At 35.0% G+C, this 17,195-nt stretch overlaps 1 protein-coding gene across 1 annotated transcript; it reads left to right on the top strand.

Moving 5' to 3' along the window:
* Window positions 1–9,575, top strand: LOC114178628 (transport and Golgi organization 2 homolog). The gene is made up of 6 exons (XM_028064638.1): window positions 1–65; window positions 7,143–7,272; window positions 7,376–7,562; window positions 8,420–8,626; window positions 8,836–9,027; window positions 9,114–9,575. The coding sequence occupies exons 2-6, from the start codon at window positions 7,190–7,192 to the stop codon at window positions 9,255–9,257; spliced, it is 813 nt and encodes a 270-aa protein (XP_027920439.1). The 5' UTR covers window positions 1–65; window positions 7,143–7,189; the 3' UTR covers window positions 9,258–9,575.
* The last annotated feature ends 7,620 nt before the right edge of the window (window positions 9,576–17,195 follow it).

Raw genomic sequence — 17,195 nt, 5'->3', positions numbered from 1 at the left:
AGGAAGGGGAACGGAAGTAACAACAGGAGAGGAATTGAACCATCTAACAACGAGGAGGCTGCGAGGTAAGCATCGATATTCTTGAATGCTTGGATCAATGCAAGACTATCTGATAATCCTTGAATTGTTGTGTTTAAGATATTTGTTATGTTTTGTTTGTTGTTGGTTCTTGATGACGATATTGCGCAAGTTGTGAGTTGTAGTATGGGTTCAGTGATAAAAAATGTAATCCATAGCCACCGTTAATATTCGCACTACATTCATTCCACCACCCAAGCCCCAACCGAACCCGAAACCCACGGTTTCCCTCCATTCGTCCCACGCCAAACCTTTCTTCCTCATTCTTTCCATCATCATCGGATTCACACGCCCACACTGGCCTCCAGCTCATTCGAATCCGCGTACACAGCAAACAAAACAGTACAACACTCCAAATCCACCCTTCTACCTACACTCTCATCTTCATCGCTCACCTGCACAAATACACACAAACACCAATCCTTCCCATTATCACCACCTTCCCGCCGCCCTCATTCGTAGAACCACCACCTCAACATCACAGCATCATTCCAACCTGCAAATAAAACACACAAGAAAATCGTGCACGCTCTTCATCATCAATAAAAAAAAAAACACTCATTGTTCCTCTTTCTATCCCATCCCTGCAATCTTCATTCACACTGAACCGGAACCACCACCATTTTCGCATTCCACTTTCTTCCTTACCATATGATTCATAGCCCGAAAACACATAGATGAATAAGGGAGTAGAAACCCTGGCCGGCGGCCTGGCCGCCGGTGGTTCAGAGCTCTAAGAGGAGGAGCGTGGTCGCGTGATGGCTGCGGACCCAATCGCGGCGGCCGGCACGGCGGTGACGAGCTGCAGAGTCCTCGCGTGCCTCTCTCTACTGCGGAAGAGGATGGAGGCGAAGGGGGCGCTGGCGCGGACGTCAGCGGCGGCTGGAACCGCTGTCGGCGGTCTCCGGCAGGCGAGAACTCGAAGCCATGAAGGGGGTGAGTGCCCCCTGTCTCGCGCGCGTTGGAGAAGAAAGAAGAAGGGGATGCGTGGTCACCGGCGTTTTTGGTGGTGGACGGCGTCGTCACCAGCATCCCTGGTGCGGCGAGGCGGAGACGGAAATGGCGTGCTGGTGGTTGGTGGCCGGTGGCAGCGTTTTGGTGTCAAGGAGAAGCGGCTGCCATGTGAGGGGGAAGAACCCTTTTGTTAGGGTTTTCTGACAAAAAAAGGGAGGGGGGCTGCAGGCTTTGAGTCGCCGCACGCACCCCCTCTTTTACCTCAACCACACCCTCCTCTTTCCTGTTTTTCGTGTACACCCCCATTTTTAATTCTTGCACCTCTGTTTTGTGTTTTTCTTAGCACATTCCTTTATTTACCGCACGCACCCCCTCTTTTACCTCAACCACACCCTCCTCTTTCCTGTTTTTGGTGTACACCCCCTTTTTTTAATTCTTGCACCTCCGTTTTGTGTTTTCCTTAGCACATTCCTTTATTTACCACATGCACCCCCTCTTGTACCTCAACCACACCCTCCTCTTTTATTTTCTTCATATACCTCCCACTAATCACTCACACATCCCCATATTTTGTTTCCCACTCTCACCCTTCTTAATTAAATTATTTCTTTTTATTTATTTATTTTTAATTTGTTTTTATTATTATTTATTTATTTTTGTTTACTTATTTATTTATTTATTATTATTGTTTACTTTTTTTATTTTTCTATTTTTTATTCTTTTATTTATTTATTTTTTATTTATTTTTTATTTTTTTTTATTCCTAGAAAACCAAATATTTGAAAATTATTAAAAATTACAAAAAAAATAATAATAATAAAAAAATCTAAAAAATGAAAATATTCTCTTTTACTTTTCTTGTGTCTGTCCGGTCATTCGCACCGTGTGACACTCGTTTTCAAAAATATCAAAATAAATCTCTTTTAATTTTTTGTTGTGTCTGTCCGGCCGCTCGCGCCGCGTGACACTTTCTTCCAAATAATTCAAAATATACTAAAAATAATTTTGTTTCCCTTTTAGTGTCTGTTCGACCGCTCGCGTCATGTGACACACATATTTTCAAGTAACTCAAAAATACCAAAAATACAAAATTTTCAAAATACAAAGAATCTCAACATTTTCAAACAAACAAGCTTTTTAAAGAACTACGTAACCCTGATTTCTCATTTTGAATGAGAATACGTAAGACCAAGGTCAATCCTTGTCGGGCCCAAAAAAATTAAAAAATATTTACGTTTCCTTTTTTAGCATTTTTTGTCTTATTATTTTTGGGGAAAATTAATATTTTGAAAATCACATCGACTTTGCGTTTTTAATTAAAGGTACCGCCCTCGGGCGGGCGCGGTAGGGTGCTAACACCTTCCCTACGCATAACCGACTCCTGAATCCAAAATCTGGTTTTTCGCAGACTCGTTTTATTTTTATGGTTTTCCATAGTTTTCCAGAATAACTATGGTGGCGACTCCAAATCTCCTTTTTCAAACTCGTTTTTTTCTTTTTTCGGTTCGTCGTCCCGTCGCGATTTCAGTTGCGACATATGTGTTACAAGTGTTACGATGGATCAATTTTCCCTCACCACAAGGTTAGCCCTTAATGAATTTCAGGTCTCCTACTACTCTCACCACAGGAGTCAGTCCGCTCTAGGTGAGACTAACTGACTCCTCAGAGTGTCAGGATGCAACCTTACCTTGAATCCTTACCTAGTTATACAGATGGGGCACCACCATGGACACCCACTAACAGGGGCCATGGAATCACGTCCCGACCACTGAAGCGCGACCCTGAAAGTCTCACCTAGAGACCCCTAAGGAATTATGCACTGACACATACAAAACATAATCACGCAGCCAAAACAATATTCACCATGCACGTATACGTTAATTGTACCAACCTTTAAAGCCAACACCTTTCATGTTCCAGGCCCAACCCATTTCAATTCATCATAACCATTCATGCTCATAGGGTCTCAACTCATCTCATTTTCATGCCACTTTAACAATAACCAACTCACTTAGTTCACATGCCAACTTTCATACCAGACCCATCATCTACAATTCATGATTCATGCCAAGCATGCATAATACTCCATTATATACATGTTTCTCATCATACAATTCACACCCAAACCAATATCAATCATCCAAGAATAAACAAGCACCCAAACAGCGTACTGCCTCGCCCAACCCCTCGCTCAAGCTGAAGGGTCTCGCTCAGGCGAGACGTGCTCGCTCAGGCGAGCCCCTCCTTCGCCTAGGCGAGGGCTCGAGGAAGTACCCAGAGAACATCACGGGATCTCGCTTAGGCGAGACCCCTCTCGCTTGGGCGAGGTGTTCGCTCGCTCAAAAATTCGAGCGGGTCGCCTGGGCGACCTTTCGTGCATTGGGGGTTTGGGCGAGCCTCCGTCAGACTCGCTTAGGCGAGTCTAACTCGCCTGGGCGAGATTAACAGCTCTTGCCCCTGATTCACCTGCAACAAAGGCGTTTCCCGATCCAACCAAACATACCAAGCACTACACACACCAAACCAGTGATTTATCCATGCAGACCATTCACAAGCTCAAGAACAGGCATAAAAACACAACTTAGACTCGGACTCTAACTTCCCGTACCTAGAAGAGGGTTAACGGAACTTCGACACGGGACCTCGGAGCACAGCAGCTCGAGTGATGGACTTGTAGAACTGGCAGAACAGTGGAAAAACGGGATTAGTTTGAACTCTAAACGATGAAATACGAAGAACAACTTTAGGGAGTAAATACAGTAGGTTTAGAATCACTTACGTGGAGTAGAAATCACTACTTGAGCTTTTAGGCGGACTGGTTCGAGGCGGGAAACAAACCCTAGCAGAGATAATGGAGAGGAAGGCGGCTGCGAATCTGAGAATGAAGAAAGTGAGTGGGTTAGGGCGGACTGAGGTTGGGTTTTATCACTTGGGCCACCCTAGGCCCATTTACAAGGGCAGCCCCCCTTTACTTTAGGGTAGAAAGTATTAGGCCAATTTTAATGGGCCTTACAGTTACTATATAGTGACTAATTATTTTTTGTCACTAAAATTGTTTACTATTCAAAGATTTTATTGTAGTGTATTACGACTTTATAAAATAGATACTTCATTAATAAGTATTGTTAAAGTATCATAAAGTATCAGACACGATATGTGTCGGACACAAATATATAACTCAAGTTGAAGTATCGATGTATCATAATTTACCACACTACAAATGAATCATCAAGATTGCTTCCACTCAATGTTTTCAATAGTCTAAATGATCTCACTTTGCTTATATATAAATTAAGAATGCAGTTTGTACACACACTCAAACATTCAAATTCAACATTATTTTCTTCTCTTTTAACACCTATGACAAGTTCTTTAAAAAAATATTATTTTCACATAAAAACTGATATTTTGATGTGGAAATGTTTTCATTGGTTGCATACAGTATCAAGGAATTGTATTCCCTAGAAGATGTAAAAGAACGGTCAAATTGTTTGCTTGAAAGGATGACATATTCATAATTTGAACAACTTATGTTAACAATGCGAAGAAAAGGAAAAACATCACTATATGACGTCACATATTTTATAATATTTACTTATTTTCTTTCCCATCCATTTTATATCATTTATATTCGTGTTACATGGATATTCATTAAATAAAAAAGTTACTTGAGTTTTTCTTTATAAGTGTATATTCTACGAAAAATAAATTACTAAAAATATATTGTTGATAATAATTGTAACATCCCATTTAATATTTTTCATATATCAAATAAAACGTTATATTATGATCAAACAAAGCAGATAGTAGAAATAAACTGTTATATATATCACTGATACAGTCATCCAAAAATAACCATATAAATCCCTATGGCAAGTATAAGTATACAAGAAAGGATAATTTATACATCTCAAAATTCTATAGCATCTAACCCAAAAACTACCACGGAATATCCAAGCAAAAGATCAACTCCTGTCCAGGAGAGGGGTGTCTTCATCTGGATTCGGCTCTGCTCACACCAACCGTAGGTGATCATTGCAAGGAGAACGCACAAGGAAAACAAACATAAACAAGAAGGATAAGCTAACTGAAATAAGAGAAAATCATGCAGTTCACAGTATAAATATCATTCATAAAGCATAGCTCAATTGTATAATTCTAGACTCGATATCCGAATTGTGTAAGCGACATTGGAGCTCTTGGTGGCTTGCACCTGTAAAGGTTCCCAAACTCTGCAGAGTTTGGGCACAAGGGGTTATCACCCAACTACTCCAAGGGTAAGTCCCCTTCGCGTCTAAGACTTGATCAAGTCTAAAGACTAGGACCTCCTCCTACTCCTCACAACATAATCCATTCTACTCTATCTGAGCGTGAATGATTATTGGGGTTTCAGGATATCAACCAATACGGATTCCTCACGTCCTTACACACACTAACATTCTCTTCTGAATTTCCCTTGAAATTCTATTTCAACTACAACTTCTCATAATTCATATTCATCTAATTCCACCATACTCAATATTAGCAACAACATTCCAAACATATAGGAGACTAATTGCACAAAATCACTTTTAAACATATAATTTCACCTTTTAAAACAGAACATCAAGCACCCCACTGCAGTAGCTCTCGCTCAAGCTAGACAATCTAGCCCAGGCGAGAGGCTATCTCGCTTAGGCGAGTCAATCTCGCCTGAACGAGGCTCTAACATTGGCCAAAAATAAAATTTGGGCGAACTCTCGCTCAGGCTAAGTTGGTTCGCTTAGACGAGAGTGTCTCTCGCTTAAGCGACCTCAGCCGCCTAGGCGAGGCTTCGCGCAGAAACATGGGTGGGTTTTCTGGTGGTTTCGCTTAGGCGAGAGCCACTCGCCTAAGCGGAAATACCAGATTACTCTACTGTTCCCACATGCAGGAGCCCAGAATCCATGGCAAAAATCAATCAAGCAATCACACATGAGTTTCAAACATCAATTTAGCACACAATGCTTCAATCAAACTCATCAAACATGGTTCACGGACTGAAATAAAAAAAAAAGACAGTTAGCTTCCCATACCTTTGCAATTACCACAAGCAAGAACTCTTTCAACAAGGGGCACCTCAATCTCATAACCTAAGGTACTGAATTACAAATGTCAAGTGTAAGAACAGGCCCTAACTCAACCCAGAAATATGGAAATACCCAAAATTCGAAAATCAAAGGGCAAGGGAGAAATTGAGATTGACTTATGCATAGGGAGGGGAGGCTCAACTTGAGGAAGTGGTCCTGAACTAGCCTCAAGTCTGATTTTTGTAACAGAAGAGAATGATTCAGACTTTTGGATGAGAATTCAGACTCTTTTCTGGTAGAGAGAAGGCAGAGAAAATAGAGAGAAAAAATAATGCAAGGTGAGAGCGAAGTGTTGCTTTTGTGAAATTGGTAGCAGAGAGAAAGGGTTCATGGAAAAGAAAAATAACAAAGAGGGGTTCTCACACTAATTTATACAAGTACTTTTATAATAAAATCCAATCCACTTTAATATCTTAAATGAATGATTAACATTAATTATCACCACTCAAATTTATTTTATATTAAATTATATTTTGATATAAATAATTATCGGTACTAATAATTTTTATTCTAAATGAAATTTAAGAATAATATTTAATTTATATATCTTTTAAACTATTACACATTTAAAATTCATATATTAAATTTAAATTATTATAACATTTAATATTAGTTTATATTCAAATAAATATGCGTAAATGTTTCGGTGCATGATCCATTGTGTTTTTTATTTTTCATTTGCGTAATAGTTTCTTACAATTCAGTATATAATATTTTAAAACTTGACTCAATCTAATATAAATTGGATTGAAAAAAATATTAAATTTAGTTAATGCAATTAACATAAGTTTGAATTATAGATCTAATCTATTTTAATCTATTTTATTGGATTATAGATTGGATTTTGAAAAATATCCATGCCGATCCTTAAATTCTTCAATTTGAATTTATTTTTAATATGACTAATTGTCATCAAGCACCACGTAATTATTGCATATTTATATATTTTGGAATTTAATCAAATTAAAAATAAATATCTTTATACCCATTGATTCTTTGAAGAAGCAAATTGGTTAGTTACCCAACAGAAAGGGAACATAGAACCAAACATGTGCATCTGTGTGTTCATGTGGCAAGCTCATCCCAAGTACCCCTTCTTAATCTTATTCAACAGGGACCAGGATTATTCTCGGTGAGTACTTAACCTACTTCTTGCTATCGCTTTCGGAATTGATTCTGAGTTTCAGACAGCAATGGAATGTTTATTTATTGGCCTGAGTGCTGAAACCTGATAGCCCTACATACCCCTTGGCATGGTGGTGGGGAGAGGAAACGATTTTGGGTGGTAAGGATGGGCTCGGCGGTGGAACGTGGTTGGGTTCGACGAGAAATGGCAGAATCGCGTTTCTCACTAATTTTAGGGAAGTTGGGACCCTTCCACATCCCAAAACTAGAGGGGAATTGCCCCTTCGTTTCCTTCAGGTAAACGCTCGCATCGCACACCATCTGTTTGTTCCCTTTAATTATCTTTCACTCAAATCATATCTCCATTGAATAAGGCAAACGATGCTCTGAAAGATAAGGCCAAATAGTTTATCGTGGGGCAGTTGTCACTTTAGAAGTTGGATGTTAGGAAGAGTTAGGATTAAATTCTTGTTACCAGACCCTATGGAGACCTTCCACAAATATATATAATCTTAAGCAGTCACTTTACAATACTGTTATGTGAGGATGAGTTATTTAGGATTCCATTTTTGGTCCACATTGAGGATAAATGAGCTTGAAGTGTACTATAGAAATTCCACCCACTTATTTTAGAATTAAACCACATTAAGGTTTTAATCTCTAGACTTTCTGTATATAGAATGTTCATAGCTTGTTGGTGCCGAATCTTTTTGGTTTTTCCCCTGTTGAGAAACACAACTAAGTTGATGGATCGAGGACGTGAGTGGTTGAATCCTGTATTATTAGAATTTCTTGTATCTAAAGTCTTCCTGGCTTGGCAAAGTAGAAATGAACCTGAAGAGCATGTATTAGGAGACTCACCTTTTTTTTTAAGATTTTAGATTGGAAGTGGTGCTATGGAATGTCAATGGCTCGTTAGTGCTGAATCTCTCTGTCATTTCCCCAAGCTAAAAGCCCAACAAATTAGTCTTCAAGCCGTTCATGATGAAAAAAATGATTTGTTGAATAGAAATGTAGAGTAACTAACTGAACAGAAAATTAAACTAGCTTATCTACTATTGTTATTTGTCATGCTTCTTTTTCGTTTCTCTTTTGTTACTATGCAGGGTGATGTTGCACTGGTTTAATCATAACGTGTGAATAAAATGCAACAGAGCAATAAGAGTCCCCAGGAGTTTGCAGAGCAAGTTGCGAGAGAGGCGCATCAGTACAATGGGTTTAACCTTGTGGTGGCCGATATTTGCACCTCCACCATGGTTTATGTGTTCAATAGACCAGACCGAGATAACCCTTCTTTTTCTCTAGTGACCCCGGGAATTCACGTGTTGGCTAATGCATCTCTGGATGCTCCATGGGCAAAGGTAACAGAACAACCCTGTTATTCTTTCCAGATTATTTTTAGTTTCTATTTGGGTTGGTTCATTTGATACGTGTTTGTGAATTTTTCCTTATGCTAATTTGACAAAATTAAAAAGGGATTGTTGTAGTTTAATCCTAAAATTTTACATTTCTTCTGAAAGAGACAACAAAGATGCAAGCAATAACACCAATTTTGGCACAACCTTTTCAGGCTGAACGGATGCGCCAAAGTTTAGAAGAATTTATTAAGGAATATGGTGAAAGTGATCTTCCCATCAAAGAAATGGTTGAGAAACTAATGACAAACAGAGTGAAAGATGAAGAGTGGATGCTACCTGGGGTTCAGCCTCGTGAACGGGAACATCCTTTGAGTGCTATATTTGTTGAAACAGTATTGTCATCGGTAACCAACACTTTCATTCCACTTGTTTATTTATCTGTTAAACCCTGCTTTTACATGCTTAAACTAAAAACTCGTTTTATTGTTAGGGGCCTTATGGAACTAGAAACTCTTCTGCCTTGTTGGTGAAACCAAACAGAGAAGTCACCTTCTATGAAAACTATCTGGACCTAAACCAGGACCCGAAGCAATGGAAAGATAAAATGGTGACCTATAAGATCAACGAGAGATGATAAAAGGAAGGGATATTATTATTGCTTTGTTTCTGGTGTTCTGCTTCAAACATATTAAAGTGGATGCAGCACAAACATAACTTACAAAAAGGGGAGTAAATGTTTAATCACTTCTGGTAATGTGGTTTAGCCACCACTAGCACCGTTCTCCTTCTGCATATTTACTTTTCCCAAACCAATCTAAAACCTCAGTTGCCTATTTCTTGTGTTGCTTTGAATATACTACTTGGAGATTTATATTTTATTATTGTTGTATAGGTACATAAAAATATCTATTTACAGAGCAGTAATAGTGGGAGACCTTTTAGTTATAGCGTATCCTAATAATGACTTGTTTTCAAAAAAAATTATCCATTTAATTTTGAATTAATATATTACATAAAACTGAATAACCATGTGAATGTAATTCTTACATGTAAAATGAGAAAAATTTAAATTTTACGATATTAATTAAAGGTTTAGTCAAATTTTAAATATTTATGCGGTACAAAAGTTAACTTTGTTTGTAATGGCTTTTTTTATTAGTAGAAATACTCTTAAAAGGTTAAAGTCTACATAGGAAAATATTAATTTCACAATCCGCATTTTCTCTTATTCATTCAATAACTCTATATAATAATAAAATATTTAATTAAATTACAAATTAAATCATTAAATAAAATTTAATAAAATGGTTGGTAATATAAATTTTGAAAGGTCTCAAAATATCATATTCTCACATAGAGATGGCAAATAAACCTGTCCTCGTGGTTATTGTCCGAATCCGTCCCTGTTTTGACGGGGAATCCCTGCATTGACTGGGTATGGGTATGGAGATGATTATGGGGATGCACATATCCCCGTCATAATACCCGTTCCCGCTATATCTTTATCATCATTTAAATTATTAAAATATTCACAATTAATTAAGTAATCATATATATATATATATATATATATATATATATATATATATTTCAATTTTTATTTCTTATAATTATTTGGTTTGTCATGAAACTCATTCGCATCTCCACTATATTTTTCATCTTATCATAACATTTATATAATTATGTTAAAATGATGTATGTCAATTAAAAAATTTTAATGTCTCATTTAAATATTTCTATTATTTTTAATATTTTTATTTATTGTATATTTTCCTTTCACATGAGTATGTTTAATACTCTCAATTTAAGTGTTCAATAGCATGAACATTTCATTTACTAAGTAATATAAAAAAAATTCTTTACTTATTTTTATTAATTTTTGTTTCATTTGAAGAACTCTTTTGTTTTGCTAAAACAATTATTTCTCAACCATTGAGTATATATGTTGATATTTGAAAAGTGATTTTAGATGTCTAAGATATTTTTCATCTTATCATACCCTTAATTATACATTCGTTTTCCTTTGTGCGATTTCTTTCAATCGTTTCTAAGACATACATTTGTTAATTTTTTAATATTTTTATTTGTGGTTTATTTTCTTCATGTAGAATACTATTTCAGTATATTTTATCTAATTATTTTTTATTTTCTAACTCAGTATATCAATCATACTGTAATTTTTTACTATAAATAACTTTTATTTACTACAATATCAAAATTTAATGTAATTGTCATGAATATTTTTTATCACCATCTAACATATATTGGAGTTCAAAAGATACAATATCCATGTTAAAATTTTTTTATTATGTTTATTATTTGTTATTTGCGTCATTTTGATTAAGTAATGTATTATCATTTTTATTAGTGTATACAAAAAGAGATTAATTAAAATTTAAAAAATTGAAGTAAACAAACATTTAAAATATATTTTAATTTGAATATTTTTTTTCTTTAAATTTTTTAAAAATATTTTTAAATTTTATCAACTAGGTTTCATTAATATTTGCAGTTTGCAAATTTAATAAATGTTTTATTTCTTATGAAATTTTATTTGGTATTCCAATCTAAAATGTAAATAATTATAATTTATTTCAAAATATTTGATATCGAAGAAACAACCATCCTCCTAATATTGAATATTTGATAATATTATGTTTTCTTTACCGTAATTTTTTATTATTTTATAAAAATTAATTAAAATTTATATTGATGTAGTAAGGAAACGAGTATGGGTATGGGTACGAGATTATACCCGTTACCCATTGGGGATGGGGATGAGATAAAACTTTAATACCCGTTGGGTTTGGGTATGGGGATGGGAATGAATTTTTTTACAAGGATGGGTATGAATTTTTTTTACAGGGATGGGTATGAGACAGTGAAACTCGTCCCCGCCCCGTCCCGTTGCCATCCCTATTCCCACATTCCTTCTATGAATGCATCATTTCAAGGAGGTGAAAGGCACATGATGACAATTGTTTAGAGGTGCAGACTCTAGCCAGCTATTTCTTGTCCTATCTAATAGTTTTGTTTTGTGATCAGCTTAAATACACTTTTAATCTATAAATTTATTTGTTATTATTTTAAATTTTTATATAATTTGATCTCAAACTTTAAAAATAATAAATATAATTCTTCTAATTTAATTGTGTTAATTTTTGGTTTAAATGTTAGTTTAAAACGTCATTCACACAAAAAAAACATTAACATTTTTGAATTAGGAGAACTATATTTTTTCATTTTTAAAGTTTATGATCAAAATATATCAAGTTGGAGACAATAATTAATTTCAATTTTATGTTCAAGTTTAAGTACTATAAACATATTTAACTTTTTTGTCCAATGACTAGTTGCATAAATAATATCTGTGGGATATTTTATCATAATTATTTTCTTAAAATTTTAATAAGATTGTTTAAGAATATATTTTAAAAATAAAAATTTAGTCTTAAAGAATATTCCAAATCAAATTTTATAGCAAAAATTTATCACAAATAAATTTAACCATTTTAAAATATAAATCAAAACAAATTTCATTACAAAATGTGATTTTTTTTTAAAAAAGTAACTTTTTAAAACCAACTTCAACTTCACATGTTTATATAAAAAAGCATAAATCTATAAAATTAAATTTAACAATTATTCAATTATTAATGTCTCTTTTGTCACCAACTTTCTTTTATCACTTGATTTAAAACAAAATCCAAATAAAAATTATTAATAATGGATAATAAGAATTTATAGGTTTGATATTATGATACTCATATTCATTGTATTAACTAGTGGACAAGTAAAATACATATATTTATTACTTACGAGTATCCACTAAAGATATCAGTATGCATCAGAGATTTTCTCCATGTATTGTTAAGGAAAAGAGGAGTCATGACTTTATCATACACAAGTCTTAATATGATAAGTCTTGTTATTATTTTGATCATAACAAGCAACACGGGATTGTCCAATATAAGTTATCTAGTGTGAAACAATTATACATCAATAAAAGATGGTATTATATCAAGCACAAGTTGTTAACAAAACACAAGTAAATCTTGAATAATGAACTCCAATATAGACCAATGAGCAACAAATGCATGAAGCATTAGAAATTGTTAGGAATAAATGACTTAGCATATGTCTCTAAAGAAGTTCTAAAAGAATGGATGCATTAGACATTGTTGAAGAAGAAACACATCTAGCAAAATTAGATACATGTCATGCTAGACATTGTTAAGCAAGAATAGAGAAGTCTCTTAAAAGTTTGAAGCAATTGACAATTCTTCACTAATGAAGAATAATAGACATTCATATCAAGTACCCAATACTAAATCCATATTTACAATATCACATTATCTAATACTCTTGAATCTTCAACCCAAAATTCTATAAAAAGAGACCATCAACAAGCTTTTGAGGGTCATTCATTCATCAAAAAATTACTCTCTCTTCTTCACTATTTTACTTTTTTCCTTTTCATTATGTTTTGCATTGTCTTTTATACGGAGGGTTAAGTCTCTCAATTTGATTTCTTTAACAAATTTATAAAGGATTATGAGGTATCATGTAATTCATGAGTTGTTATTTGAATTTATTAATTAAAGATGATTTTTTTCTATTTTTCTTGAATTTTAATTCTTGTTATTAGAATTTTCTGAGAACTCTCTATCATAAGTCAATTATAATTTTTAATTAAAACTTGTATTAATTTGCTTTATTCTTCTAATCCTTGATGTAAGTAAAATAACAAACATGCACATGTATGCGCTTAAAACATGTTTTGTGTTATAGAACACTTAATTTGTATACACTTGGAAAAAGAGAAGTGTTAATAGTTTCTAATTTTTATACGCTTGGAACATGCCAGAAACTAGATGAATTAATTGAATACTAGCTTGGTTAATCCAAAATTTCAAAATTGTTTTGTTTAATAAAAGGATAGAATAATAGAATTAGTCATATACATTTGGAATGAATAAATTACACTTGAGTATTAGTCACATATGCTTAGAATGAATAAGAATCTTAACAAATTAAATGAAATTTGTTTGACTAATTTGAATTATCTAATTTTTGAATTATTTGAATAATAATCTTTTGAAAACCAATAAAGAATCCCAGTGTAAGAAAGCCGAAGAATAAAACTATTTTCAACATACTATTTTAAGTCAGTTTACTTTTGTTTGCATAATTTACTAATTTCTTCAAAAACTCATTTTTCTACTATTATTTTGTCTAACACCTTATGCAAACATCATAATAAAATTTTCTAAGTAAGTTCTTTCACCAAATTTGTTGGGATACAACTTGGGTTAGCCTTAACCCTTTCTATATTAGCATTTATTTGATAGTTACAATGACAACTATCATGGGTCTTCCAAGAAATTTACACATAAGTTCACAAAAGATTTTCTAAAATGTTTTGTAGACGACTAAAAAAAACAATTGCAAGTAATAAAGAGATGACAAACACTTTTATTTTTGTAATAATTTAATCATAAAGGTTACATCTAATTCTACCAACACCCCTCCCCTCCTTTGAATTTAAGCACGAATACAAAAGACATTTTAAGGAAAAGTGCATTCTAGATTGTACAATAATAAATTGTTGTTTACAATGTTTCATATTCAAGTGGATGAATATCAAATATAAATGCTCCCTGTTATAGAGAATAACTTCACATATGAGAACAATTTTCAAATAGAAAACCTCCTTCACAAGTTGTATGTAACGTCCTATTTAATTATTATGCGAAATTAAAAGACACGTCACACAAAATAGTAATATGAAGTAGTCCGGGGGTCCTTAACACAACCCCTACAACCTGGGCACACCACGATGCCAACGGAAAACCAGATACAAGTCTATCAAAGAGAGTAGAGTAGTAATGCATAAAGCGATACATGGGCCATAGCCCTAAAGAAATCATGAATAAAATAAATCTAGTCCAAAAGGCTAAGCAGCGGAATCACCATTTCCTTGCTGACCACGAGAACCTCGCCCATCTGCTCCCATCAATCAAATTGATGATCATCGCAAGAAAGAAGAACCACATACAAGATAACCATACAACAAACAGGATAAGCTAGAGCCAATAATATTTTCATCATACAGTCAAATATACTTTCACCATCCAATATCCATACAACAACCAAGCATGTTATGACTTTTCAATCAATACACTACGACTCGACTCTACTCATTCGGATACGTATAACTTGGTCGGATTCAGTGGATACCTCTGCTCACCCCCAAGCTGCTCACCCCTGAGCTATGTGTTACAAGTGTTACGATGGATCAATTTTTCCTCACCACAAGGTTAGCCCTTAATGAATTTTGGGCCTCCTGCTACTCTCACCACAGGAGTCAGTCCGCTCTAGGTGAGACTAACTGACCCCTTAGAGTGTCAGGATGCAACCTTACCTTGAATCCTTACCTAGTTATACAAATGGGGCACCACCATGGACTCCCACTACCAGGGGACATGGGATTACGTCCCGACCACTGAAGCACAACCCCGGAGGTCCCACCTAGAGACCCCAAGGAATTACACGCTGACACGGACCAACATTCATAAATCAACAGTAAGAGAACATTAAATCATATTTACAATTCCATACCAATCCCTGAGATTAATTCCTCATACGCATCACATTTTGAATCCATACATCTGATCGTCACTACCCCATGAGTCTAGGGCCTCATCTCATATCAATACCATGTTCCTTTAGTTCCAAAACACTCATTCATCTCACATGCCAAGTTCCCACAACACCCATCATTCATCATTTATGAATCATGTCACGCATATATAGCAATCCATTAGGCATATATCCATACATATGTACATGTATCTCATCATGGCAGTCATATCCATACAATTCCAATCATAAGACAGTAAACACACAACCAAACACAATACAGTCTCGCCCAATCCCTCGCTCAGGCTGAAGGGTCTCGCTCAGGCGAGGCATTCTCGCTCAGGCGAGTCCCCTTCGCCTAGGCGAGGGCTCGAAAAGGGCATCAGGAAGCAACGCAGGATCTCGCTTAGGCGAGACCCCTCTCGCTTGGGCGAGATGCTCGCTCGCTCAAAATGAGGAGCGGGTCGCCTAGGCGACCACTCGCGTAAACTGGCCTGGGCGAGCCCTTGTTTGTCTCGCCGAGGCGGGCTGGCTCGCCTGAGCGAGATTAACAGGTCTCACCACTGTTTCACCTGCAGCAACCATGTTTTCCAACCAAACAACTCATGCAAGATATTCTCACGCATCAAAATGAAAGATCAAACCATAAAATTAACAACCAACTCATACACAGTTCAAAACGACTCGAAACTAGAAACCCTAACTTCCCGTACCTGGAAAAGGGCTAACCGAGCTTCGACATGGGACCTCGGAGTGCAACAACTCAAAGATGGGTTCGCAGAACTGGCAGGACAGCGGAACAGAACTAGGGAAACTGAGTTAACGGAGGCTTTTAATCGAAAACACAAAACAAGATAGCAAAAAGGGAACTAGCACTGCTGGAAGAGACACTTACATGGAGTATAAGTTCCTTTAGCTTAACGTGACAGTGGAACAAAACCCTAGCGGAGGGGGTTGACGGCTGCAGCTTAAGTTCTCTGAAATGGAATGAAAATGTGACTTAGGGCAACTGGAAAGGATTTTATCTACTGAGCCAGCCCCTTAGGCCCACTTACAAGGGCAGCCCTTTAGTTTAGGGCAAAAAGAATAATGAATAATATTAACGGGCCTTACAATGTATAGAGGGAAGATTCCCTTAAGCACCCTGAAGGAATCAAATGGAAATATAAGAACCAACACACAAAACCTCCCAATTAAGAAAGGGTCATCCTCTTGAAGTCATCCTTGTTGATCTTATTCAAAGAGTTAGAACAAGGTCAAGAAGACAAAAATGTGTCATAAATTGAACAATTTTAAAATTTTTAATTTATTTTGGATTGTTCATGTTATAGGTGATATTAATTGTTCAGTTTATATCATTACATTCTTCTGTAGAAAAAAATTGTACCTTAAATATTAGTTATAATTTTTGACTTAGTAAGAGAGCACATAACATTACTTATCATGTGAAGAATATTTGATGAACCAAATTATAGTCGAAACGTTGAATTATAATTTTTGACATAGTGATACACAATCGATCTAATAGTTCAATATGAGAACTTTACAAATAAATCAATATAGAAAATCCCAACCTTGTGGATAATTTGGACTTCTTTCACACTTCTTGAAAGATATAAGTAGAAATTATAAAGTTATAGTGATGAATGATTGAAAAAGAATATAATGAAGATGGAGAAAATAAACTTCAAGAATAAAGAAAATAAGCATGACAAAAAAAAAAACAAAAGATTTCTAGAAAATTCATAAGAGGAGACCAAAATAAGTAAAAAGTATGAAGAAACTCTCAACTTTTATAAACTTAGAACATAAAATATTTCTTAATTCTCTTGGAATATTCTACATCCAAGAGTTACAAAGAGTTATGTTAGAAAAAATTGAATTTGTTAGAAAGTCATATGAAAAGTTACTAGGGATGTGACTTTCAAGA

Source organism: Vigna unguiculata, chromosome 3, assembly GCF_004118075.2.
Source record: "Vigna unguiculata cultivar IT97K-499-35 chromosome 3, ASM411807v1, whole genome shotgun sequence".
NCBI classification, from domain to species: domain Eukaryota; kingdom Viridiplantae; phylum Streptophyta; class Magnoliopsida; order Fabales; family Fabaceae; genus Vigna; species Vigna unguiculata.
Note: the sequence above shows the minus strand (reverse complement) of the source record. Positions and strands in the feature narration are given on the sequence as shown.